Source organism: Lissotriton vulgaris, chromosome 5, assembly GCF_964263255.1.
Source record: "Lissotriton vulgaris chromosome 5, aLisVul1.2, whole genome shotgun sequence".
Taxonomy (NCBI): Eukaryota; Metazoa; Chordata; class Amphibia; order Caudata; family Salamandridae; genus Lissotriton; species Lissotriton vulgaris.
Genome location: NC_141693.1, coordinates 2,028,012,043 through 2,028,039,243, shown reverse-complemented (window position 1 = coordinate 2,028,039,243; position 27,201 = coordinate 2,028,012,043). Strand labels below are relative to the sequence as shown.

The 27,201-nt window shown below is 46.3% G+C and overlaps 1 protein-coding gene across 12 annotated transcripts in view; it reads right to left on the bottom strand.

Annotated features, from left to right (window-relative positions):
- Positions 1–27,201, bottom strand: part of DNM1 (dynamin 1) — a 730,607-nt gene that overhangs the window by 140,388 nt on the left and 563,018 nt on the right. For all 12 annotated transcript variants that reach the window (XM_086924906.1, XM_086924901.1, XM_086924903.1 and 9 more), the window contains 2 exons: positions 6,595–6,704; positions 1,831–1,942 (listed from right to left, as the gene is read on the bottom strand). In XM_086924906.1, coding sequence (XP_086781032.1) covers positions 1,831–1,942; positions 6,595–6,704 — 222 coding nt within the window. The remainder of the gene's footprint in view (positions 1–1,830; positions 1,943–6,594; positions 6,705–27,201) is intronic.

Below are 27,201 nucleotides of genomic sequence, written 5' to 3'. Positions count from 1 at the left end.
CCCCAAATAGACACAGTCAGGGTGTCGCCTCTAAGCCTTCATTGAATGTTTCTTTTATAAGTTTTGATACTTTAAGACAAACCGTGCCTTTGACCACGGCCAAAGAAACTTATGATTTACAAATTGCAAGGAATTCGGCTGATATATAGGCTTTAATAAGTACAAACTGCCCTATACATTTCGTAGAAATGATGGAACGTATCTTAAACATGTCTGATACAAGCAGAATTGTACATGTATTTAAGAGCATATGTTCAGGACTGTTAACATCTTTTCAGGCAGTCCTCGGAATCATTTCAAACTTTGTGCATTCGGTGGCCTACCCTTACTTCTAGCACTTGTTGCAGGAATCCTATTTTTATTACTACTACTGTGCCATGGCAAGCCTATTCACCTGCGTCACTCTCAGCAACTTGGAGAAAGCTCTCCTGGAACGGAAGTGCAGTGAGCGCCTAGTGCAACTTTTGGGCATACCTCGTCTACGGGAACTTAATGCAACATGGTTTCTGTCATTGAGACCAATCTGGCAAGATTGCACCTTACCTGTTCTACGTTGCCTGCTTTGCGGTGAGGAATGCATGCTAGACATCTGTCTAACACGCCCATCAGTCATGCAAATGGATATCGATACTCTGCTGGACCCAATAACGGCCCATGCTCTGTGTTGTCCCCAGAGGCTACCAATCCTGATGACGGCATTCGTTGAGATCTCACAGACGCTTCCTGCTGCTGCATGAGATGGGTCTACAGGCACACAGGTAACAACGGACGCGAACATTGCTGCAGCATCCCATGCTGAAGGCGATGCTTCACATCTCTGTGCAGTTAACCTTCTAAACGAGGTATTCCAACTGTCACCGACATCAGTAGATGATCTTTTGTCTACAGTAGTAGACAATTTCATGTTTTCACCAGACCCATACACTGACTGATTCGGCTCACAGTGTACCAGGGAAGCTATGAATTTGGCCTCCATATTTTCAAAACAGAACAAAACTTGGAACTTTTCCTAAAATGTACTCTTTTTTCTAAATTTGATAAACCATGGCAATTCAATCTGCTTACAGTAGAAGTATTCATATAGAATGGACTTCTTTGAATACTTCCAGGGACACATTCTCACCTTATTTACAACTATTTCATTTAGTATCATGGTATGAAATGGCTTTGGTTTTTTAATAATTGTCAGCCATTTCGTCATATGTATATATTTCTATTCATTCATATTGCATTTATTTCAGATATATGCTCAGAATGAAAAACTGCTTTAAATTGTACAGTACTTTCCATTACATGTTTAGCAAAAGTTTTTTAAACTTCATTAGTATGCTTTCATAAATGTTTTTTGCAACATGTGATACTCAGTTTAATGTTTAGCATATAATGTTTAGAATTTAGTACAATATTTCATTTGTAAATGGAGTAGGTATTCCGCTTTAGGTGTCCGTACATGTGCTTTCCTGATACAAGTCCTTATATAGGCACAGTTCGCATTGCCCTTATATAGGCATAAGATCCCAGTCCATAATTACGCACCAGCCATGCTATCCAAATACAGGCATGGCCACTTACATCCGGCCATCCCAACGTCACCTTCAAGCCCGCCTACTACAAACTGAAAATCTGCTCTTATTATGGTATCCTCGCAGCACAGAACTGTCTGTACCACCATACCCCTCCCAGACACCACAAACCTATGCTTTTCTCTCGCTGTGTTTATTCTTTCATTTCTTCTTCTGCATCTGAGCTGGAATGTTTTTGTAAAAGACTACAATAATAGTTTGACCTGGGTCAAAAAAACAGAGAAAAATTTGACTAAATAAAAAATACCTCAACCCGCTCAGGGTAGACTCCTGCACGCAGAAAAGAAGCCTTCCAGCTGTCCACCTCCTCTTGGGTCTCACAGGCCAGCTCCAGCTGCCGGTAATCTTTGTAGACATTCCTGCAAAAACAGTACGAAATTCATGATTTGAAGTTGGGGAACCTGGCACAAAGAAGCCGGCAGCACAAGCACTGCACCTGTTGAGAGTAAAACACAGAAAATTCACCACAAACCACCCCAGAGTGCGGACTGACCTGTGCCACTAAAAGACAGACCAATGCTGTACGGTGAAAGATCTGGTTAGACTGACTAGGTGGTGGCACTAAACCTGTTAAGACCAACTAGGTTGAGGAGTATAGTATTATGAGACTAGTCAGATTGTGGTGCTGGACCTGGTGAGACAGACTAGGTTGAGGTGTATAGCATTATGAGACTAACCAGGTGGTGGCGCTAAACCTGTTAAGAATGACTAGGTTGAGGTGTATAGCATTATGAGTCTAGTCAGATGGTGGCGCTAAACCTGTTAAGAATGACTAGATTAGGTCTATAGCATTATGTGACTAGTCAGATGGTGGTGCTGGACCTGGTGCGTGACTAGGTTGAGTTGTATAGCATTATGATACTAGTCAGATGTTGGCGCTGGACCTGGTGAGACTGACTAGGTTGAGGTGTATAGCAATATGAGACTAGTCAGATGGTGGCGCTGGACCTGGTGAGACTGACTAGGTTGAGGTGTATAGCATTATGAGACTAGTCAGATGGTGGCGCTGGACCTGGTGAGACTGACTAGGTTGAGGTGTATAACGTTATGAGACTAGTCAGATGGTGGCGCTGGACCCGGTGAGATTTGACTAGGATGAAGTGTATAGCATTATGAGACTAGTCAGATGGTGGAGCTGGACCTGGTAAGACTGACTAGGATGATAGGATGAGGTGTATAGCATTATGAGACTAGTCAGATGGTGGCGTTGGACCTTGTGAGGTGACCTGACCTGACCCTGGTCTGTGAAGGTCGCTCCACCCGCCGCGCGGCTCCCCCTGATTGCGTCCGGTCTCCCTGCCTGCCTTGCTCGATCGCCGCTGCCCCTGTGGCATAGGTTTGTCTTTCTCTGTCCTGTGCCCTAATCTGTGTTCTTGGTTAATTTGTTGTTCCCTGTGATTGTTGTGCCGTTTTTCGCTTCCTTGGGCCCCTGTTATGTGCTCTTTGCTCCTTGCCCTCTCGTGACCGCTTTCCCGCCAGTACCCCCTCCCCGCTCCCTGCCGCTGCTCCCCTGCTGCCCCGCCCCCTTCTTCCTCTGTACCCCGATCCCCGCTCCCGCCTCCCAGCTGTTCCTCCCTCCCACCGCACCATATATAGCTGAGTCCACGCGTGTGCGCAGTGGTCACGAGCAGTGGGCGCGCCAAAGGCAAGCCCCTCTGCGCCCGTCCGCGCCTAGACCGCGCCCAGCGCCAGGACCCCTGGCCCCCGCCGTCGCCAGACCACACGACAGACCTACGACGCCGCCACCCTCAACGCACTCAACGCCGGCCGAACCCCCGCCTGCTACCAAGCCACCCCGAAACGCACCCACAGACCCTTCACCTGCCAAGCCTGCAAATTCACCTGCCTCCGGACCTGCACCGCACCCGCCAAGCCGAGCACCAGCAGCAACCACCTCAAGTGCATCCTGCTCAACACCCGCTCCGTTCACAGACACGCCGTCGAACTCTGGAACCTGCTCGACACAACATCACCAGACGTCGCCTTCCTGGATAAACGCCTCCTCAGCGCCCGACATCGCCATCGCCTTCCCGGACGGATACAAGATCAGCCGGAGGGGCCGCGTCAACCAGACTGGAGGAGGCATCGCCATCATACACAAGAACATACACAAGAACACCATCCGCATCACGACCAGCTCCGACGACACCTTCACCGCCGCCGAACACCTCCACTTCCAGACACACACCGACCCCAAGACCAAACTCAGAGGAACCCTCATCTACAGACCTCCGGGACCACGCACACAATTCAGCAAAGACATCACAGACTTCATCAGCCCGCACGCCCTCCCCTCCGCTGACTACATCCTCCTAGGAGACCTCAACTTCCACCTGGAGAACAACAAGGTCAGCAACACCACCACCCTGCTGGACAACCTCGCCAACCTCGGTCTCAAGCAACTGGTGAACCCACTATGCCGGCCACACGCTTGACCCAGTCTTCTCCTCCAGCAAGTACATCTCCTTCAGCCACTCCACCGAACTACATTGGACTGACCACAGCTGCATCGACTTCAGCTTCAGAAGAGCCACAACCCACCACCACCCGCAACAGGTCCCTCGCAGGAACTGGAACAGGATCACCGCCGACCAGCTCACCACCTCCCTCAGCCAGAACCCTCCCGCCAGCACAACGGACCCCAACGAAGCAGCCAGCAACCTCACACAGTGGATCACCAACTGCGAAGACGACCTCGCACCACTGAAGACCCCTCCCAGAAGACACGGCAGCAAGAAAGCCTCCTGGGTCACCGACGAACTTAAGAACTCCAAGAAGAACTGCAGCACCCTCGAGAAAGCCTGGCGCAACGACCAGACCACAGACAACATGACTGCCCTCAAGCACGCCACCCGCAAACACCACCAGCTGAACCGCATCACCAAGAAGACAGCATTCAAAGAACGACTGTACAACAACGCCCACAACAGCAAAGAACTCTTCAGCATCGTCAAAGAGCTCTCCAACCCAAGCGCCGGAAACAACGATATCACTCCCTCGCAAGACCTCTGCGACTCACTCGCCTCGTTCTTCCACCGCAAGATCGCCGAAATACACAACAGCTTCGGCGCACCAACCTCGCACCCAACCACCGAACCAACGCCCCCCACCTCCACCATCTGCGCCTGGACCCCGGTCAGCACCGAAGACACCACCAGCACGATGAACACCATCCACTCCGGTTCCCCAATCGACCCCTGCCCCCATCACGTCTTCAACAAGGCTGACTCCATCATCCCCCCCCCCAACTCCGGGACATCATCAATGCCTCCTTCAACACCGCCACCTTCTCGGAAAGCTGGAAGCACGCCGAGATCAGAGCCCTCCTGAAGAAACCAACAGCGGACCTCTCCGACCTCAAGAACTTCCGCCCCATCTCGCTCCTCCCTTTTTCTGCCAAAGTCATCGAGAAGACCGTCAACAGACAGCTTGCTGCCTTCCTCGAGACAAACGGATCCCTCGACCACTCGCAGTCCGGCTTCCGAGCCAACCACAGCACCGAGACCGCCCTCATCGCAGCCACTGACGAAATCAGATCCCTGCTCGACAACGGGGAAACAGTGGCCCTCATCCTCCTGGACCTCTCCGCAGCATTCGACACTGTCTGCCACCGCACCCTAGTGCAGCGCCTCATCAACACCGGAATCTAAGAGAAGGCACTGGAGTGGATCATCTCGTTCCTCGCCGGAAGAACCCAGAGAGTCCGCCTCCCCCCATTTCAGATCCGAGGCCACCGAAGTCATCTGCGGCGTACCACAGGGATCATCACTCAGCCCCACCCTCTTTAATGTCTACATGAGCCCCCTCGCAGCCATTGCACGCCAACACAACCTCAACATCATCTCCTACGCCGACGACACCCAGCTGATCCTCTCCCTCACCAACGACCCAGCCACCGCCAGAACTAGCCTACACGAAGGGATGAAAGACGTTGCCGAGTGGATGAAGAACAGCCGCCTGAAACTGAACTCAAACAAGATGTTAGTCCTCATCCTGGGATCATCGCCCTCCGCCTGGGACAACTCCTGGTGGCCCCCCACCCTGGGCACCACTCCCAAGCAAACGGACCACGCACGTAGCCTGGGCTTCATCCTGGACTCCTCCCTCTCAATGACCAGACAAGTCAACGCCGTCTCATCATCGTGCTTCAATACCATACGCATGCTCCGAAAGATCTTCCGATGGATCCCCACCGAAACCAGGAAGACGGTCACCCAGGCTCTCGTCACCAGCCGACTGGACAACGGAAACACCCTCTAGGCCGGAACCACAGCCAAACTTCAGAAAAGACTCCAACACATCCAGAACGCCTCCGCACGACTAGTCCTGGACATCCCCGACACAGCCACATCTCCGGCCACCTGAGAGACCTGCACTGGCTCCCGGTCAGCAAGAGGATCACGTTCAGACTCCTCACCCACGCGCACAAGGCTCTCCACGGCTTGGGCCCCAAGTACCTCAACAACCGCCTGACGTTCTACACGCCCACCCGCCAGCTACGGTCGACCAGCCTCACCCTCGCCACCGTTCCACGCATCCGCAGAGCCACCGCAGGAGGAAGATCCTTCTCCTACCTGGCAGCCAAGACATGGAACTCCCTCCCCATATACCTTCGACTAACCCAGGACCACCTCTCCTTCAGAAAGCAACTCAAGACCTGGCTTTTCGAGCAGTAACGGACCCCTCTCCCCCAGCGCATTGAGACCCTTCAGGGCGAGTAGCGCGCTATACAAATGTTTTGATTGATTGATTGATTGACTAGGTTGAGGTGTATAGCATTATGAGACTAGTCAGATGGTGGTGCTGGACCTGTTGCGTGACTAGGATGAGGTGTATAGCATTATGAGACTAGTCAGATGGTGGTGCTAGACCTGCTGAGACTGACCAAGAGGCAGTTCTCAACTTCATAAGATCAGGTGAAGGTGACCAGTCTGGGGGACACTAATAGGGAGGAGACGGCAGAGTGTTTGCTGCGTGTAACAAGGTGCGAGATGCAAGTGTGGAGACAAACCGTTGCTCAGTGTTGAAGAGAGCGAAGATGTGCTTGCTGGACATGAAGCTCTTCTCGATGTCCCTCAGCTTCAGGTTGTCCAGGGGCAGCATGTACTTCTTCTCTTTCTCCTGTAAAGTAAGAAGACGGTCGGTCACCAGCTGGTCACCCATCAACTCTGCGTCCATACACAAGGCCTACAAACATGTCCCTTTGACTTCCCTACTCTGGCTATAAACACCAGACTCCATATTCATTTTTGATAAATCCTTTTACTTGTTTCATGATATTAACAAACAGCAAAACAGTGGCCAGTGTACTACGCCCCCTTTGTGCTATTGTGCTAAGCAGACCAGAATAAAATCATGTTTATGCAAACCATTCAAACAGGCAGTTACACCTTGTGACAGTGGTTGAACCATGCATCCCATATCTTATGTGTTCTTTTCACACAGCCATGTGATTTGTAAAAATGCTTTTCAGCAGCAGCACATTGGTCCACTCTGTGAGAAGTTAGCCTGGCATATGATGTCCACTATTCTAGTGGGCACCTTGCACCAGTCTAATTGACCCTTATTGATGGTGGTTGCAAAGTCAACCTTATAGACAAGCTATCCTAGTGGTAGCATGGACCAGCAGTCATAGGCTAAAACTTCAGAGAGCATGTGAAGCCAGCTGTTTTACCAATTATAATCCCTTGAGTACCAAATGAAAGGACACCACACAAGGTATATATCAAATATATATGTATGTATTTGTAACACAACCCTTCTGCACTCTTTAAGAGATCAGAGGCCAAAGTACATCACAAGATACTCAATTAGCATACTATAAGTTGCACAAAATACAATTCCCTAGGGGCCTCACAAACCATATACTTCTGTTGAGCCCTGTGTGGATAGTATCAAATTGAATAATTGTCTTGAGTTCCTCTCGGTTGAGTAGTTGGGCCAGGTTGCCCCCTCTTTGTGGAAGTTTCACTGTTTTTAACACCGTCCACTTGATATCATCCGCAGTGTGTTTCAGTTCTGCATAATGTTCCACGAGGGGTGCGTTTGGAGTTCCACAACGTATCCGGCTTCTGTGCTGGCCGATGCGAGTCTTTATTTTCTGGGTGGTTTGGCCAATGTACATTTTCGGACAAGGACACAGGATGGTATAAATGACATTATGGCTATTGCAATTGGTGAAGCTTTTCATTGTCAATGTCACATTATTATGGCTAAAATTCCCGGCCTCAATAGTGGATTCACACATTGTGCAACAGCCACACTTAACGTGCCCCAGGATAGGAGGTAGGTTTCAATTGTGGTAAATGGGGTAGGAGCTGGTAATGCTGCTCTAACTAGATGGTCTCTTAGATTTTTGCTTTTCTTAAAAGCAAATAGCGGCCTCTCTAAGAAGGCCTCTATGAAGGTAAATAGGTCAAATCCCGCTTTTTAATTTTTTCCCCCTTTGGAAAGGATGGCTTTTAATACCTCTCATTGCCCAACAGAACGACTTGCGTTGGTGACACAAAACGGACCATCCCAATTGAAGATAACCCTACTTCAACTCACCAACTCGGTAGGTCCTCTCCACTAACAAGCGCTACGTACCCCGACAGGACAGCATTGGCCTTAATATGTCCCCACAAATACCATACTTGTCTCACCACCACAAGCCTCACCAAGCTCACGGCTGACCTATAGTTCCTAAACCACTCTCACTTGCCCCAGCCCTTTGAGAACTCACCACCACCATTCCACATAATTATATGTAGCTTTTCACAAAATAAGGAATTTACTAAAAGATTGCATGAGTATGAGAGGCCGTGCACGGAACACTCACGCCTCATGGCAACACCTAACACTGCGATTCCGAATGTGAATACTGTAGTTACAATGTGAGCGCTGACTATACAAATAATGACTGTATATATATCTCTGTTTTCCTCCCTCTTGCTTTTCCTCAAAAACAGGTGTTGTAATTAACTTTGTTCAGGCAAAACTATTCTCTTGTCCTGATGATGATCCCGTTGTAACTGAGCTTGGGATCGAAACGTCGACCGTAGAGTAATTCATACATGTAACTCCTTGATACTATTGTTTGTATGAATAACTCCAGGATACACGGTCAATGTAAACTAGTATCAGTGACCTGCAAGCTCACTCTGTTTGACTGATAATTTTCTTCACTTACCTTCACTTTCTCACTTCTCCCCTTCTTGTATGGCACAGGACTGTGCCCTAATGTAACCCTTATGTTTTGGGTTATATGATGTATTTTGAGATTATAAACCTATCAAACTAATAAACATTCCTTGACCGGCTGGTCAAGGAATTCTGAAACTATATAGAATTCCATTGTGATCTATATACATTTATTTATTTATTTAAGAAGCTTATAGAGCGCACGGCTACCTCCAGCGGGGGTGTCCCGGCGCTAAGACTACTTGTTTATCACAGAGGGGGTTGCCTAGTTCATGACTATCTGTCACAAGAGCAGGTCTGCAAAAGATTTGCTGGCTAGTGCTTAGAAAACAGCCATGTTTCCAGTTTGCGACGGAAGACTTGTTCGGATTCGGAGAACCTGAGATCCAAAGGTAGGCTATTCCAAAGCTTGGCGGCCGTAACGGTAAAAGTTCTGCCACCAGTGCGCGTGAGTCTGAATCGAGGGACGATCAGCAGGCGTAGACTATTGGATCTCAAGTGCCTTACTGAAGAGGCTATCTTAAGCCTTTTGCTCAGGTAGCCGGGGCCAGTGCCATTAATTGCCCTAAAGGCAAGGATCAAAACCTTGAAGTCAATGCGACGGGCTATGGGAAGCCAATGAAGCTCCTCTCGGTATGCTCTGACCGAGTTGCGGGGGGGGATGTTGCCAATGAGCCTTGCTGCCGCGTTTTGTATATTTTGAAGTCGATCAATGAGATATTGGGGGGCACCGGCATAGAGGTGATCCACTTGAATGGATCACCTCGTTCCTCACCGGAAGAACCCAGAGAGTCCGCCTTCCACCATTCAAGTCCGAGGCCACTGAAGTCATCTGTGGCGTACCACAAGGATCCTCACTCAGTCCCACCCTCTTCAACGTATACATGAGCCCCCTTGCGGCCATCGCTCGCCAACACAACCTCAACATCATCTCCTACGCGGATGACACTCAACTGATCCTTTCTCTCACCAATGACCCCAGCACCGCCAAAACCAACCTACACGAAGGAATGAAAGAAGTTGCCGAATGGATGAAACAAAGCCGTCTGAAACTGAACTCCGATAAAACAGAAGTCCTCATCTTAGGCACATCCCCATCTGCATGGGACGACTCTTGGTGGCCTGGAAGCCCTTGGAAAAGCACCCATCCCGACAAACCACGCACGGAACCTAGGCGTTATCCTGGATTCTTCACTCTCAATGAACAAACAAGTCAACGCCGTATCCTCATCCTGCTTCAACATTCTTCGCATGCTCAAAAAAACATTTCGCTGGATCCCCACCGAAACCAGAAAAACAGTCACCCATGCTCTGGTCACGAGCCGACTGGACTACGGTAACACCCTCTACGCAGGTACTACCGCCAAACTCCAGAAGAAACTCCAACGAATCCAAAACGCCTCAGCCAGGATCATATTAGACATCCCGCGTAACGAACACATCTCTGGCCACCTGAAAGACCTCCACTGGCTACCCGTCAATAAGAGGATCACTTTCCGACTGCTAACCCACGCACACAAATCACTCTACGACATCGGACCAGAATGCCTCAACTCACGACTGTCCTTCTACACCCCCTCCCGCCAACTACGTTCTTCCAGCCAAGCCCTCGCCACTGTACCCCGCATCAACAAGACCACCATGGGAGGCAGATCCTTTTCATACCTGGCTGCTAAAACATGGAACTCACTCCCCGCTTACCTTCGCCTTACCCAGAACCACCTAGCATTTAGAAAGCAACTTAAAACGTGGATATTTGACAAGTAATCCTCCTCTCCCCCCTAAGCGCCTTGAGACCCTCTGGGTATGTAGTGCGCTATATAAATTATCTGACTTGACTTGACTTGACTTAGAGGCTGTTGGCATAATCAAGGTGTGCAGTGATAAGTGCCTGGACCACTGTTTTACGGGAAGACTGGGGGAGATAGGGAAAGATCTTCCTGATCATACGCAATTTATTGAAACAAGCCGCCGCTACTTTATTGACCTGGGTTTTCCCGGACAAGGTGTTATCAAATATGAAGCCCAGGTTACGGGCTGATTGCACTGGTATAGGAGGTTTTTCAATCAAAAAATTGTTTTCTACATTCTTTTTTTTTTTTTTTAATTTTTGAAAACCTTTATTGTGCTGCAAAGCAAAACAAATACGGGCCTACAACCTATCGGCCGGCCACGAACACAGTTAAGCACCAATGCAGCGTTACGGCGACACAGCATTAATCACTTGCAGGCGAGCATTCAATTACACTGTATACTTCATAACACCATGTCTCAGGATCAATGAAGGTTAATTTTAAGGTTTTTTTAGGCAAGCATTGTGACATGTCGTACTGCACCAAGTCTTTTGAGAATAAGAAAGAAAGGATCCATGCGGGAGGAGCAGAACCATAGTTTCAAACACACGTACAGGATAGGACCGCCAACCAGTGAGTTCCCCCCGGGCAGGAAGGCAACCATCCACAGAGTCAAATAAAAGACCCCTCACGTGCGCCACCCGAACCCTGCCGCCCCCTAACCCCTAGTAAAACTAGACATGGACCCAGACCAAAAGGGAAACCAAAAAATAGGAGAAAAAAGAAGGCACCATAGAAATAATGACTAAGTTCTAACTACTAACCCCCCACCCTACACGCATGCGGAGGCTACGGCCTGCCCCCCCCCCAGCAGTGTGTCTGTCGCCCAATAAACCCGAAATATAGCGAGAATAAGGAAGAGAAAGAAAGAAAAAGAGAAAAAGAACAAAGGAGACAAAACGTACCCTATGGTATAGAGAGGGAGAGAAGGACACCCTAATCTTCAACTCTCAAAGGCAAGAAAGAAGGGAGGGAGGAGGTTCAATTTCAGGCAACCCGGTCCCCGCCAGTCGTACGACATTCGCCCCCCCAAAGTCAGAATAAACGGCAAAAATTAAAGCAATGTAGGAGCGAAGCCTTATTCAACATCGAACACGCAGACTGGACACAAAATACAGTCCCAAATCCCGACCCCCCCGCCCAGCAGCCAATATCAGGAAAAGCAACCTAGCCCTGTCCTGAACGCGGATAGTCCCACAGTCGCGCTGCCTAAGAGAAGCCCGCCCACCACAAAACAAAACAGCAAAATGGCGAGAGGGCAGAGGACAACAAAGCGGAGGCACAAAATGGCCACGATGAGTCAGCAGGAAGTCCGTCAATTGAGGCAGAATGTTCCTTAAGCACACCAGGCGTACACAGCATTTTAATCAGGATAGGCAAAAAGCGCCGCGCAGGAAGAAAAGGCAGCCAGGACGATGCAAACAGGTCTCGGGGCATCCACAGTAGAGAGTCTGGCCACAATGTTGCGCACCTCTCCTGGAGGAGAAACAAAGTATTCCGAGGGTGGCCGTCAGGCTGGTAATCCTGGGCGTCCGCAAGATAGTCAGGGAGCTCAGATGTGCAGCTTACCGGAGAGATCATCGGCGCCTCACTCGTTGCAGGCAATGGCAAGCGGTCGCCGCGCAGTTCAGGGCCATCGGTGCCCCAGCCCAACGTTGATGACATTCGGTCCAGCTTGTCGCCCAGTTCCCGGTTGCAATGTCGCACTTCTAAGCGGAGGTCATGCAGGGCTGAGAGAACTGCGCCGAGAGAAATCACAGGCTGTAGACCTCTGGTCTTGTGCCCCCGGGGGATCTCCAGAGTCACGGGTGCTCCTACAGCCAGGGCGGCGCTGGACTCCGGCGTGGAAGGGCTTAGGTCCCCACAAAACATGGCGGCACACCCAGCCAACTCGATCAGGGTCCACCCCGGGCACCAGTTGCAGGATAGCGCCAGCGCACCCCCTCGTTTCCACTGACCGAGGAGGACGCTCCGTGCCCCAAAGCAATGCAGGTCAGTTACACTCCATTTGGCAGTCTCGGGCAGCGAGGCATGGGGTCCGCAAACAAAGTGCAATTCAAGATGTCCGTCCCGTCCTCGTACCAGGCGCCTCAAACAAAGGCTCCGCTATAGTGGAGGTCCGCAGCTCCGTGAACACTGTCCCCTCTCCGCCCGCGTCGCATCATCCCTGGTGACTAGGCTCAAGTCGCACCTCGCTGGGCCAGCGCCGGTCACACTACCGTATGCGCCAGCGGAGCACTCCGGCCGGCATCAGGGTCAGGAGGCACGGAAGGAGGAGCCCACTGAAGCGAGGTCCAGGGCCGGGAGTAAGGAGGCAGATTTCTCCGGCTGCCGGGCAGGTCCGGGGCTCGGGAGACCGCCGTCGTGATCAGCGTCGTCTCCCACACACGCTGCCGTCGAATTCGTCAGGATTATGAGCAGGATGTAGGCACGGCAGAAACGGACTGGCGGAGCCGGGAGCCTACAGGTCCGCTCCGGTCGCCATCTTGGCTCCTCCCCCCTGTTTTCTACATTCTTGAATGCTCAGGACCACTTGTTGTTTTGATAAATACTTGATACCCATGGTCCCGAGCGATTTAATGGGTTCCCCTTGTCCCTTCTTGATGAATCCAGGATTTGTAAGGCCTGCCATAGGAGTGGCTATATATAAGGTAGATATAGATATACTATATCTAAGTAAGGGGTGATTACACCACCTTACCCAGGCTGTGTGAACAGACCTGTGGTGTCAGTTTGGAAGGCAAACCAGGGGTGGCACAATACATGCTGCAGCCCCTGGTAGGCCTAGGGTGCACCGATGCCCTGGGTACCTATGGTACACTATACAGGGGCTCACAAGGGTGACCCAGTAACCAATCTGAAATGTACCTAAAGTACATGGTATCAATTTTAGAGAGAGAACAGCTAGAATGTGGTCCTGATTAGCAGGGCCACATCCAGACTAAAGTCGAAAAACTAGAGAATCACAGCAAAAAGTGGGGGTAACCATAGGAAGCAGACCCTACTCTCCTACACACGCCATTCATCCAATTTTGCGGCGAAAGAGCTGCCCAATCCATCCAGTGCGAGGTAAGGAAACCTTTCTCACCTGTAACTCTAGTTCTCTTCCAGAAGAATCTTCATCAAAGTCATAAGCACTGAATAGTCCTGCCCACGTGTGGAGATCCTGGAGAACTTCAAAAAGTGTGTGTGTATATATATATATATATATATATATATATATATATATATATATATATATATATATATATATATATATATATATATATATATATATATATATATATATATATATATATATATATATATATATTCACTGAAAAAACCATAGGTAATAGACCATATATAGTTAGGGATTAGCATTTAAAAAACCTTATTTTATTTGCACAAAACCATTGAAATTCCATATATAGTTAGTTGCACTAACTATATATCGCGGACCCGCAATCCACTGCTAATGATGTCACATATTACATCATTCATGACATGGTCAGTGACATCACTGATGACATCACTGATGACATCTCAAATGACATCACTGATGACATCTCAAATGACATCACTGATGACATCACTGACATCTCATTTGACATTACTGATTACATCACTGATGATATCATTTATGTGATAATACATCTTCAGACTCTAATATAACCTTAGATACACTCAGTGTAAACAGGCACTCACAGACTGTCACACATCCATGGAGTTACTCACACACCTAGTCAGTCATGCAAAGAATCAATCACACCTCCATTTCCTCAACTATACAGTTATACACACCTTACTTATTCAAACATATACTAACACATATTTACTCTCTTATACAATCCTTGATACAAGTTCACAATGATTCATACAGCCACTCTCACATTCACTGGCTCTTATGTTCAGTTATTTATATATGTCAACTCTCACATGGAGTGTGTTTTACATATGTACTTACTTTGACATGTAGAACTGAGATATCCATTCACTCACCAATACACTCATGCACACAGTCAACTGTCCATACAGCTGTTTCTACATGCACTTTTGAACCCATACACCTAAGGAATCAACTGCTCACACATCTATGCACAGAGTTATACACCTCCCAGCCACCCACACACATACTCAGTCTCCCATACAAATACTTGGGCAACCATTCAATAACCCATATAGTTACTGATATAGCTACTGATTTAAACATGCAGCAGTTTACAGAAGAACATAAATAATGATTGCCAAATTAAGACACTTTAATCACTAACCCATGCACTCAGTGAGACACATTTAATCATTCTCTCATACAGTCAGCCATGCAGCTACTAAATCCTTCATCCAGACACTTATACATCCACTCATTCTTCAATATGTAAGACATATTTTAACTTTACAGTGTGGAACTGCTTTGCTGCCCCCAGCTGCTGTCACGCTGTCTCTGTGACTAGGAATCCCGCTATCTGCACCCTTCAGAACGACTGCACCTGCCCGCCAGTCTCCAGCTGCCCGGACGCTCGTAATACCACCAAGAGCGGGGGCGCCAGGAGGAGACCGGCGAGGGGCTTCACTGCAAGAACCAGAAGCCCTTGCAAGGTACAGCGACGTCACCGTGCGCCAGGCGGCGCTTTAAATTACCATCAAACCCGTCTCGCGGGACGCGAGCGGGACGCTGGGCGAAGCCTGGGCCAAGGGTGGGCCCGTCCTAGCCCGTCACAGACCGGAGGAGACCGGACCGGCCGCACCCCCCTGACATCTGTAAGGTAAACCACTTGCGTAATATTACTAAATATTCCTACTGAGTGTATAACACTAACTCACGAAGCATAACGCAGTGGAAAGTCTGATACTCCATTCTACTTGGCCAACAGACACACTATGTCAACAAGAGGCTCAAGAAGCAAAACCTTAAAGAAAAATATGGTGACCACAGTTGGCCCCATTGAACAGTTTCTACATAAAGTAAATGAAACCATTGACCAAACAGTGCTAATGATTGACCGTCGTGTCTCTTTTGAACTCGATCAAGCACGACGTTCATCCATGGGTGTCTTGGCACAGGCTCAAACTCCAAACGCTGCTTTACAGAATAAGTCAACCTCTGAGACAAATGTTGAAATACATGCACTACCTAACACAGTTGACCTCTCAGTAGCCTCGCAATTGTCCAATTCACAGTCCTCTCAGGACCTCGAACAGACTCCTGATATTTTTGCCATAATACAACCAACACAAACTGATTCAACACAAACGGAGCCAATACAATCTGACCCCAGAGGCATCAGGGAAGGAGCTATTCCCAAAACGCAGATCCCACCCGGATTATGCTCTTCGAGTTCATCAACTACAACTCTCATCATCCCTGACTCTGAACCATCCTCAAAGGTTTTAAACTTACAGAATCCTCTCAATATACATCACCCTAACAATTTTACGTCTGACGCACTCATAATTGAAGACTACCCGAACAGATCTAATACAAAACAATCTCGACAAGACAAGTCGGCTCAAAATCCAACAAAAACCACAAGTAATCTAAAGGCAGAATCTTTCTTACTGAAAGAAATATCGGGAATAATTAAACATCAGCTTCATCCCATACAAAAAAGCCTTGAAATAATAGAAAAGCAAATCGCTATATTGCTAGCCACAGTAAATACAACTTCCAACTCAAAGAAAAAAGACCCTCTAACCCTATCAGATCTCACCATTAATCCTAGCAAAACGAATGTCATCAATACTCAGAAACAGGGAGCGAACAATCCTGCTACTATTAAACCCACAATTAACACCAACACAAACACAAATATAAGCGAACGCAAAGGAACATTAAACAAACAAACTGTTCCCTCGAAACCCAAGCCTAATCAGGAAAAGGCAAAAACGACTACAGTCTCACAAAATGAACCACCTTCTAATCAGATCTCGGAAAAAATAGCACAGGCAACTACCCTCACTATTCCACCTGCATCAAATACTCCTCGACAAGATCTACCGCAGAGAAGAAATACCAAATCAGAGCGAACAAATAAAAGATGGTCCAAAGTAGTAAATCTCCCGCCGGAAGCTGCACCCTTTGTTGCTATATTAACAGGAGTCCCAGAACTAAGTAAAGACACAGATGAACCTACCTGGTCCTTACTAAACAAAGCACGCTACTGGCTAAACATCAACAGGCCCAACCACCCAAACAACATCACTAGAATCACCACAGTCAGAAGGGTGTCTTGGATAGGTCACCAGCCAAAGACAATTCACGGTGACTGTATAATAGTTAACTTCGAAAATCCACGAGCAGTGGACTATGTCTGTTCGTGGGACAGCCCAGAAGAGAACGATGGTATTAATGTCAAACGCTTATCGTTCTTCTATCCTCGACAAACTAGCCGTTACGAGGACCCTAGTTGGCCATCAAACTGGTCATGGAGCCAACCCGACCAAGGTCCAAGAAACTGGAATCATGGTGACAGAGGGCAGGGCAATCACCAAAGGTTCCAGCCGCAGGGAGAATGGGGATATGACCATAGAGAACAAGGTGGTTGGAACAACTACGGAAGAAGGACGTACCAACATCAGCACAGGGAACCCTGGACCGGAATCCCAACCTTCAATTATTACAGCTGTTTGGACATGGTCGACTGACCACTATCACACCGTGTCACATCAAATTCTTTTCACAGTCTCAGACTTCAATTCTCCCCCTCACTAATCAAATCGAAGAGTAAGTCGTCTGACAAGGTTTACAGCCGGCAACAATACAAAAAAGATGATCCTACCTTAGAAATTACAACTCAAACTGAAAATAATCAGACCAACGATCGTCTCCATCAAAGTAAATCTGTCCTTAGACCGCAGCCCACGCTTCACTCCTCCACGGACATAGTAGTCGAGGAAATTTTGAACACAGATCATCCAAATTCGATCCTACAAGTAGCACAACTTGATCTGCAGTCTCAACCCGCCATATCTAATACAGAAAATGGGAGGAAAATGCTATTCTGGAATGTGGCGGGTTTGGCAACCAAGTATCTAGAAAAAACCTTTTTAGATCTGGTTCACACAAATGACTTAGTCTGCCTCCAGGAGACATGGCTGAACGATCCAATTCATTTGGTGGGATTCAGAACCTACTTTTCCCAAGCAACAAAATCAATCTCTGGGAGAAGTAAAGGGGGCTTAATCACATACATTTCTAATCTTTGGCCTTGTCAGGACTTAACGCCAATAGTACTCCATCAGAACTATCAGATTATTGATATAAAGTTATCACAACATGTCATCTATACCATAATAAATTTCTACAACAATATGACCCTGCTGGAATTTGCCAAAGCTCTAAGTGAAATTAGTGATGCAACAAGTGAATTAAAAATCAAACACGCCAAGGTCTCCCACTCCATAATTTGGGGCGGAGATTTCAATCTTCACATTTGTAGCAAAAGCGACGCCCCAACGTGTGGGATTACTGATGAACAAGACAACCCTATTACCCATTTTTCCCATACAGAGGAAGGAAACATCATGCAGGCTATCATGTCTGAGTTAGATATAGGGTTTGCAAATCTACTAATGACGCCAACCATTCAATTTAAACCAACGTTCCATGGAAGAGGCGCCCAGACATTAATCGATTTCATCCTAATCTCCATTAATAGTGCTACAAACATAAAGCATTTTGCAGTGGATAATAATGCACTTAGTGATCACCACCCACTCAGACTAATCTACTTAGAGCCTAACCATCACAAAATGCCAACTAAGGTTCACACTGACCTCTTACAACAAGAAAACCTCACATTAAACAGACTGAACGGCTTTACCCTCAAATGGGCCAACCTAGACCAAGTCTCTACCTGCACAAGTATAATCAAAAAATGCAGGACTCATATTGACAATTGTCTAAATCTTCAGGCCACTCCAACGGAAATTTTGACTAATTACAACGAGATAGTGAAAACCATCGGTACAGAACTAACTAAACCCAGGAAAAAAAACAACATTCTAAGAAAAGGATGGTTTAACACTCAGTGCACTAAAACCTACTCAGCATTAAAGAAAGCCTTAGCAATGAAAGATCGTAACAGAGAAGAGATTGTGCATTTAAGGAAAGCATATAAGTTCTCACTCAGGCAGAGAAAAATAGAGATACAGAGTAATCTCTGGGTTCAACTTTTAAATAGCAGTACACAAAAGGACAATGTAGCCTTCTGGAAAATTGTAAAATCGCCATTCTTAAATGGAAACAATGACGGTCCTTCGCTGGATGTTGCAATCAACGCTAAGGACTGGGTGCAACATTTCTCAGGGGTCTTCAGCAAGGATAAATCGGGAGACTCGGTCCCTACTTCCCAGCTCCTCCCTCCGGTGATTTACCCGATAGAAATTCACTTCACTATGAACGAAGTAACAAAAGCAATAACGTGTGCAAAAAATGGTAAAGCTCAAGGACCGGACTCAGTCCCAATGGACCTCTTCAAATCACTCCCTGATCTCTGGTCCCCTCTTTTAACCAAGGTCTTGAACGCAGCCAAAGAAATCAGCCTTCCAAACTCTTGGTCTACATCGATCCTGGTCCCCATATTTAAGAAAGGTAATAGAGACTCTCCAACTTGCTACCGCCCCATTTCCCTCCTGGATTCGGTCGGAAAGATGGCAGGGAGGATACTACTAGACCGTCTCCAGGAGTGGACATTAGAACATGGGGCATTATCAGATCTTCAGTACGGGTTTAGGTCAGGACTAAGCACAGTGGACCAAGTTCTGAACTTAACGCTATTGGCTGGAAAATACACCTTGGCAAAACAATCAACTCTACATATGGTCTACGTTGACCTTACGGCAGCGTTTGACTGTGTAGAACATTCAAAACATTGGCAAATAATGCTGCAAATGGGGATCGAGCCTGCCATTATAGACTTCCTACGTGAGTTATACTCCGGAGCCACAGGAAAGGTCCGATATGGATTGGAGGGCCAACTCACAGACAGCTTCCCAGTAGAGAAGGGGGTCAGGCAAGGGTGTGTACTGGCCCCCTTCCTATTTACGCTCTATACTAATGGACTCGAAGCGGCTATGCTACAGGGCGTACAAGACATACCAGAAGTGGGTCGGCGACCGATCCCAGCATTGTTATATGCAGACGATGCGGTAATCCTCGCGCGAACCCCAATCCAGTTACAAAAAGCATTAAACAACTACTGTACTTTTATGGCAAGTCTCAATCTAAAAGTCAACATAAAAAAAACCTTCGTGATGCACGCCGGTACTAAAAGGAAAAAAGTAAAGTCAATACTTGTGGATAAAATCCCTCTTGAAAGAACTAAAACTTACTCATACCTCGGCATCCTCATTGACGAAGAGTTTAACTGGAAACAAGCAATCACTTCTCGCAAGCTGTCTCTTACAAGAACAATTGGTGCTTTAAAAGCATTCTCCCTCCGTCTAGGAAAAAAACCCATAATGGAGATGTTAAAAATCTATAACGCAAAGTGCATCAGCACGGCCATTTTCGGTGCAGGAGTTTGGGGAACAGCTAATGCTGAACAAATACAGAAAATTGAAAATCTCTTTTTAAAATTTCTTTTAGCAATCCCTAAAACTACAACTACTTTCGGCTGTCACCTGGAACTTGGACTGGACTACGTTTCAGATCTGATCAAGATTCAACCCATTATGCTGTGGCGCAGAATATGGGCAACAGATGAATGCCACCTTACAAGAGCAATCATCGAGGACTGTATGAAATTAGACTGTATGAACAAGATAAAGTGGCTAAACTACGTAAAATCCTTCCTCGCGGATATCGGCCTCGTGAGATTCTTTGAAGAACCACAGTCAGTAACGGACATAGCAAAGAAAGACTTAAAAAAACTATGTCTGTCTCATCTAACTCAACTGCGATTGATGTCCGAAATAGGAAAGCCATCAGTTCAACACTGTCTTATGATACAACTGATTCCATCCATTCAACCGTACCTTCAGTATGACCTGACGCAATATGAAAAGTTTCTTCTCACCCGCTTCAGGTTTAATCTCTTTCATATCATGGTATCATTTCCAACACAGAATATATGGACCCCTAACAAGACACCGTGTCCATGTGACTCTTTTTCAAGTCAGTCCACGATACATGTTCTCTTTTTTTGCAGATATTACACGCCATTTCGCAAAAGGTGGATTATACCCATTTTAAAAGTCATGAAGATCCGTAGATGCCGACCAGCGTACCTGGCGCTGCAGTTTTTGGAAAATCCCTTAGCAACGAAATCTGTCGCACACTACCTAAAACTATGCCTCGGGCATCGCACGAACTTATGAAAAACATAGAGCTGCATCAAATACGGACCTTAAAGACAGAATAGTGCTCTCTGTGAGAGATTAATTTTTTAACGCATCCTGATTCTAATGTTATTAATAATTGGTTCTTCTTTTTATTGTGTATATTTGTACTTTTATGGCTTTCTCCACGAAAACCGAATAAAGTTCGTTTTGAATTTGAATTTGAACTTTACAGAAACATACAGTCACTGGGTGTTGTCATCAGTGATGTCATCAGTGATGTCATTTGAGATGTCATCAGTGATGTCATCAGTGATGTCACTGACCATGTCATGAATGATGTAATATGTGACATCATTAGCAGTGGATTGCGGGTCCGCGATATATAGTTAGTGCAACTAACTATATATGGAATTTCAATGGTTTTGTGCAAATAAAATAAGGTTTTTTAAATGCTAATCCCTAACTATATATGGTCTATAACCTATGGTTTTTTCAGTGAATTTTCAAGGTTTTGTAAATGCAAATTCCTAACTATATATGGTCTATAACCTATGGTTTTTTCTGTGAATTTCATTGGTTTTTTAAAAGCTAATATCTATAGCTGTAAAATATATTCTTTATTAAGTGACGTATCACGTAGCCCGTGAGACGCCTCATGATGCATCGCATAACCGTGACGTATCGTCTCTGCAGCGCAAACTAAACCCAAAACGTAAGCGCGCCAGAACACGCTTAAAGATATATATATATTTTTTTAACCTTAATGAGACAAAATCCACACGTGCACATATCACAAACGTTTTATAATGTAACTAAAGTCCTAAAACCCTCTATTAACTACAATGCTTTTTAATGAGGTGCTATCATGTATATTGGTCCCAAGATGGCTGCCAACACTTCTTGGATGAAGTGCTGACAGCCAATCAGATCAGATGTGTGGTTAGACTCCGCCCAGATATATATCTTTTTTTGAACCTAAATTACTCAAAATCCACGGGAGCACATATATTGAGACCTAGCAAAGGCACATCGGGCTAACAGTCCCTACAATTTTGCCAAGTTTCGTGCAAATCCATTCAGCCGTTTGAGCTAAAAGTGAGGCCAACCGCCCTATGGAAAAATGAATGGGAAAAACGCGTTTTGGGACCCTCCTTTTTTCTCGGCCCCCCTTGACGACCCCCCCCCAAATTTTCAGGGGCTGCTCAGAAACAAAATGTGCCATTTTCCTGAAAATTTCAGCCAATTCCGTCCACAAACGCCAAAGTTATTAGACATAGAATTTTCAAAAGTTCCATAGAGAAAAAATCCTAACTATATAGAGACAAGATGGCGGCCGCTCTGGACTGTTTACAATGTTGACAGCCAATCAGCTACTTTTTTTGTTGGGCCCCGCGTGACTCTATAATATCCCCCTCATCAATCCTAGGGGGTCAGAAGGGGTCTACCTCGCCCCCTTTCCTTCATTTCCCCCTTTGTTTTGGCCTCCTCTTGTCTCTCGATCCTACCGAGAGACAAGATGGCGGCCGCTCCGGACTGTTTAGAATGTTGACAGACACCGGATAGCCAATCAGCTTCGCTTCGCAAAGTTCCGATACGCGAAAAGTACGCGAACCGGAGCGCTGCCCGGAGCGCTGTTACAGATATATATCTTGTTTTAAACGTTAATTTCTCAAAATCCACTGAAGCACATATATTGAGACCTAGCAAAGGCACATCGGGCTAACAGTCCCTACAATTTTGCCAAGTTTCGTGGAAATCCATTCAGCCGTTCGGGCTAAAAGTGAGTCCAACCGCCCTATGGAAATTAACATGGGAAAAACGCGTTTTGGGACCCCCCTTTTTTCTCGGCCCCCCCTTGACGAACCCCCCCCCCAAATTTCCAGGAGCTGCTCAGAAACAAAATGTGCCATTTTCCTGAAAATTTCAGCCGATTCCGTCCACAAACGCCAAAGTTATTAGACATAGAATTTTCAGAAATCCCATAGGGAAAAAATCCTAACTATATATACCTACTGGCTATCGCCAGTAGGTAATATATATATATATATATATATATATATATATATATATATATATATATATATATATATATATATATATATATATATATATATATATATATATATATATATATATCCATCCACACACATACATATATATATAGCTCAGGAATTTGTACCAAATAGTTTATACATTTGTTTGCAGTCCAAACTAATCTAAAAATGGCCAGATTTCATAGAATTTTTATTTTATATTTTAAAATGAAGCCAATTGCATTGACATGCGGCACTATAAAAATGGTAACCATGGAAAATCTTTCACAAACGTTTTTAAAAGGAAAAAGAGAGGGAATATGAGACATTATTTGCCATAGGCTGCAATGTAAAGCATAGAATAGAAAACTCACAGCCCCCCCTGTATCCCCTCATGCCTCACAGATGACAGGTAGGTCAGGCCATTTTTAAGGAAATTAGGAACCCTGGGTGAAGCAATTGTTGAGAGCTGTAATAGAGCTGTAATAGAGGCGGGAGGGTTGCTTATGACTGATGTGGACGCCCCTGGAAGAGAACTAGGATTACAGATGAGTAACTTTGCTGTTTCTTCCAGGGGATCCTAAGCACTGAATAGAATAGAAGGCCATCCCACAGACAGGAGGACATGAAATAAAACAGCTGCAACAATCACCTGAAAAGGTTCCTAAAAGAAGCCTGCCCTGCTTGAGTGTCTGCTCTGGAGTCTGAATCTAGACAGGAGTGTCTAGTAAATGTATGCACAGAGCTCCAGGTAGCAGCCTTACACATCTCTGAAATGGGAACATTGCTTTGAAGAGCTATGGTAGCAGCCTTTCCCAGCGTAGAATGTGCTGTAGGCCTGCCAGGTAGGGGCTTCATTGCTATCTGGTATGAAAAGATAATGCATGATACAGTCAATCTAGAAATAGATTGTTTAGAAGGCAAGCCTGTCCGAGTTGGACCATAGTTTATGAAAAGACTGTCTGTCCAGTGTTATTACCTTGGTTTTGTCTATGTACAATCTTAGGATTCTTTTAACGTCCTGAGAATGCAAGGACAAATATGCTGGCATTGATGGAACGGGGGGGCGGGGTGGGGTGAGAATGTCAATAAGGAAAAAGTTTGGTTAATGTGGAAATCCCAAACCAAGTTAAGGAGAAAAAGGATAGGTTACTTACCCGTAATGCTAGTTTTCTTCCAGGGGTATACTCATCAAAGTCATAAGCACTGAATAGTCCCGCCCAAGTGTGGGACCCTAGAGCCTTAAAAATTTTAAAAAAAAAATAAAATATATATATATATATATATATATATATATATATATATGTACCAATCTAGGGACTAGTCCTGTGTAACATAATTTATATATATATATATATATATATATATATATATATATATATATATATATATATATATATATACATATACACTCACATCAATATATCCTTGCAGAAACCCCTCCAGAAAAGAAGTTAGAGACCACATCAGGGGAGATTCAGAAGACCTTAATTTAGGCAGAATCGGGCAGGATGCATTTCGGCTGAATAGCCTTCTACGGATGCCGCTGCTGACAGGGTTGTAACTCCACCCCCACCTTTAAATGGACTCCAACACTCCGATTGGCAGGAGTACGCTTCGCCAAAATCACATAGTCATGTGACCACTGCATCCAGATGGAAGAAAACAGGTTACTTACCTGTAACTACAGTTATGCAGTATTGGTATCTTTCATAGATTCACACACCTGAATCATTCCCTGTCGCTGAGGCAGGAGTCCCACGGTAAAATACAAAAGCAGTGCCTTAGTAAAAATAGTAGAAGGCTAAAAGAAAAAGCCCAAAGGCCTAAAACTTAGTAGCCTATCTACCTCATTATATGAAAAGAACTAAAAAATAGTTCCAACCAATCAGCTACCAGCACCTTCTAGAACCTTCCCAACAGAGGCAGTTCTCCTCAGATTTTCTTAGCACAAGTGGGAAGCAGGGATCCCAACCAAAGAACTGTCTCGCCGGGGAGGAGGGTGGGTGCATGTGAATCTATGACAGATACCAACACTGGATAACCGTAGTTATAGGTAAGTAACTTGTTTTCTTATCCAGTATTGGGGTATCTTTCATAGATTCACATGCCTGAATCAGAGTAGCAAGCAGTAAGCCAAAAATAGTGTCGTTTGTGGACGGTGGGAGATAGGGTTTATATACTCCCAAAACACATCCAGAGACGTTCGAACAGGGGTCTCCAAACCGGCCCTGGAGGGCCGGATCCATGCCAGATTTTTAAAATTACTACATGTATCTCAATGGGGATATCCAAAAAATCTGGCATGGATCCGGCCCTTCAGGACCGGTTTGGAGACCCCTGCGTTAGAACATTAACAAGGTAGATACAATCTCAAATAAAAGAATGCATGTTAATAAACAGTACCTAAGGAAGGCAAGGTTAAAATACAAGTAACAGCATAAGTTCAAAGTCATAAACATAATATGCATAAATATACAAAGCAGTATAGATAACCACGTAAATCTAACCTTAGTGAAAAAGATGTTGAAGAACGGCTTGTCCTACAGCTGCATCTTCCTGCAAAGCAGATTGCAGACAGTAGTGTTTCGTGAACGTGTGGACATTCTTCCAAGTCGCAGCACAACAGATATTCCTCAATGTAACTCCAGCAAATAGCGCAATAGAAGCTGCCATAGTTCTGGTAGAATGTGCTTTGACCCTTCTTTGCAAAGGTTTGTTGGCTTTGTCATGACAGAAATTAATTGTAGAAGCCAGCCACCTGGCTATTGTTGCCTTAGTTACAGCAGTCCCAAGTGTGGCTTGACCATAGGCCACGAACAATTGATTGGATCGTCATATGTGGATAAGTGGAGAAGCGTGGCTCAGTGGTTAGAGGCAAAAACAACAAGTGATGGACCGAATGTGGATCAATGTCACACATTCCCCCAGTCAAAAGATCTGGGCCCAAATCCATCGTTTTTTTGCACTCCACACCACCCTGGGTTAGACAATGGCGATATGCAAATCAGCTCTGACCCTGTTGCCCCATGGGAACAGTCCAGTCCGAACTACAAAAGCCATGTCCTTCCCAGAACGGAATCAAGCATCCGAGGACCGGACCAGTTTCGAGGTAACACCTCTCATCAGCCCGGCTAGCTTGACTCCAAGTGGTGTGGAGTGCCTGGGACCCACGTCTGGGCATCCCCAGCGCACTTAGGGCGGCAATTGCAAAAACAACAAGTGATGGACCGAATGTGGATCAATGTCACACATTCCCCCAGTCAAAAGATCTGGGCCCAAATCCATCGTTTTTTTGCACTCCACACCACCCTGGGTTAGACAATGGCGATATGGGTTAGAGGCGGCAGACCCGGAAGCTGAGATCGGCCGTGGACCAGGGTTCGATTCCCCGCCTCGGCGGGTCTCGGGCTCAAAATTCCACGGAGTCGACAATTCTCGCTCCGGTGCCTACTCGACTCACGGGGTCACACTCTGCGACTCTGGGCAATAGCTTGCTTAATCTCCACTACGGCCCCTCGCGGCGGGATGCCTGGCTTTCACCTTGTGGATACCCGGCCGGGGTATCTCACAGGGGAATACCAGGACGGGTTCCCTAAGCAAGCGCCTTGAGACCCCTGGGTTAAAGTGTTGCGCTATATAAATCGAAACACATTTACATTTACATTTACATATGTCCTTAGTTTTCAGTAAATAGAATTTTAGACCGCTTTACGTCGAATGAGTGTAAAGCTCTCTCCGCTCGCGTGGCTGGATCCGGAAAGAAAACCTTAAGCTTTATGGGTTCATTTAAATGAAATTGAGACGGTACTTTAAGGATACATTTTGGATTCGTCCGTAGAGTTACGTAATCTTTAAATAATTGCAAAAAGAGTTCTGAGATAGTGAAAGCTTGTATTGTTTGTTGGCTTGGGTGCAGTGCCCAGGGCAGGGGGCCACCAGGAAACGTCCCAGGCGGAGGGGAATGGTCCGAGGATAAGGACTTCCGTCTTGTCTGAGTTCAGTTTTAAATGGCTGATCTTCATCCATTCCGCGACGTCTTTCATTTCTTCCTGGAGGTTGGCTTTGGCGGTGGCGGGGTCGTTGGTGAGGGAGAGGATCAGCTGGGTGTCGTTGGTGTAGGAGATGATGTTGAGGTTGTGTTGGCGTTCGATGGCTGCGAGAGGGCTCATGTAGACGTTGAAGAGGGTGGGGCTGAGTGAGGATCGTTGCGGCACGCCGCAGATGACTTCAGTGGCCGCGGATCGGAACGGGGGGAGGCGGACTCTCTGGGTTCTTCCGTCGAGG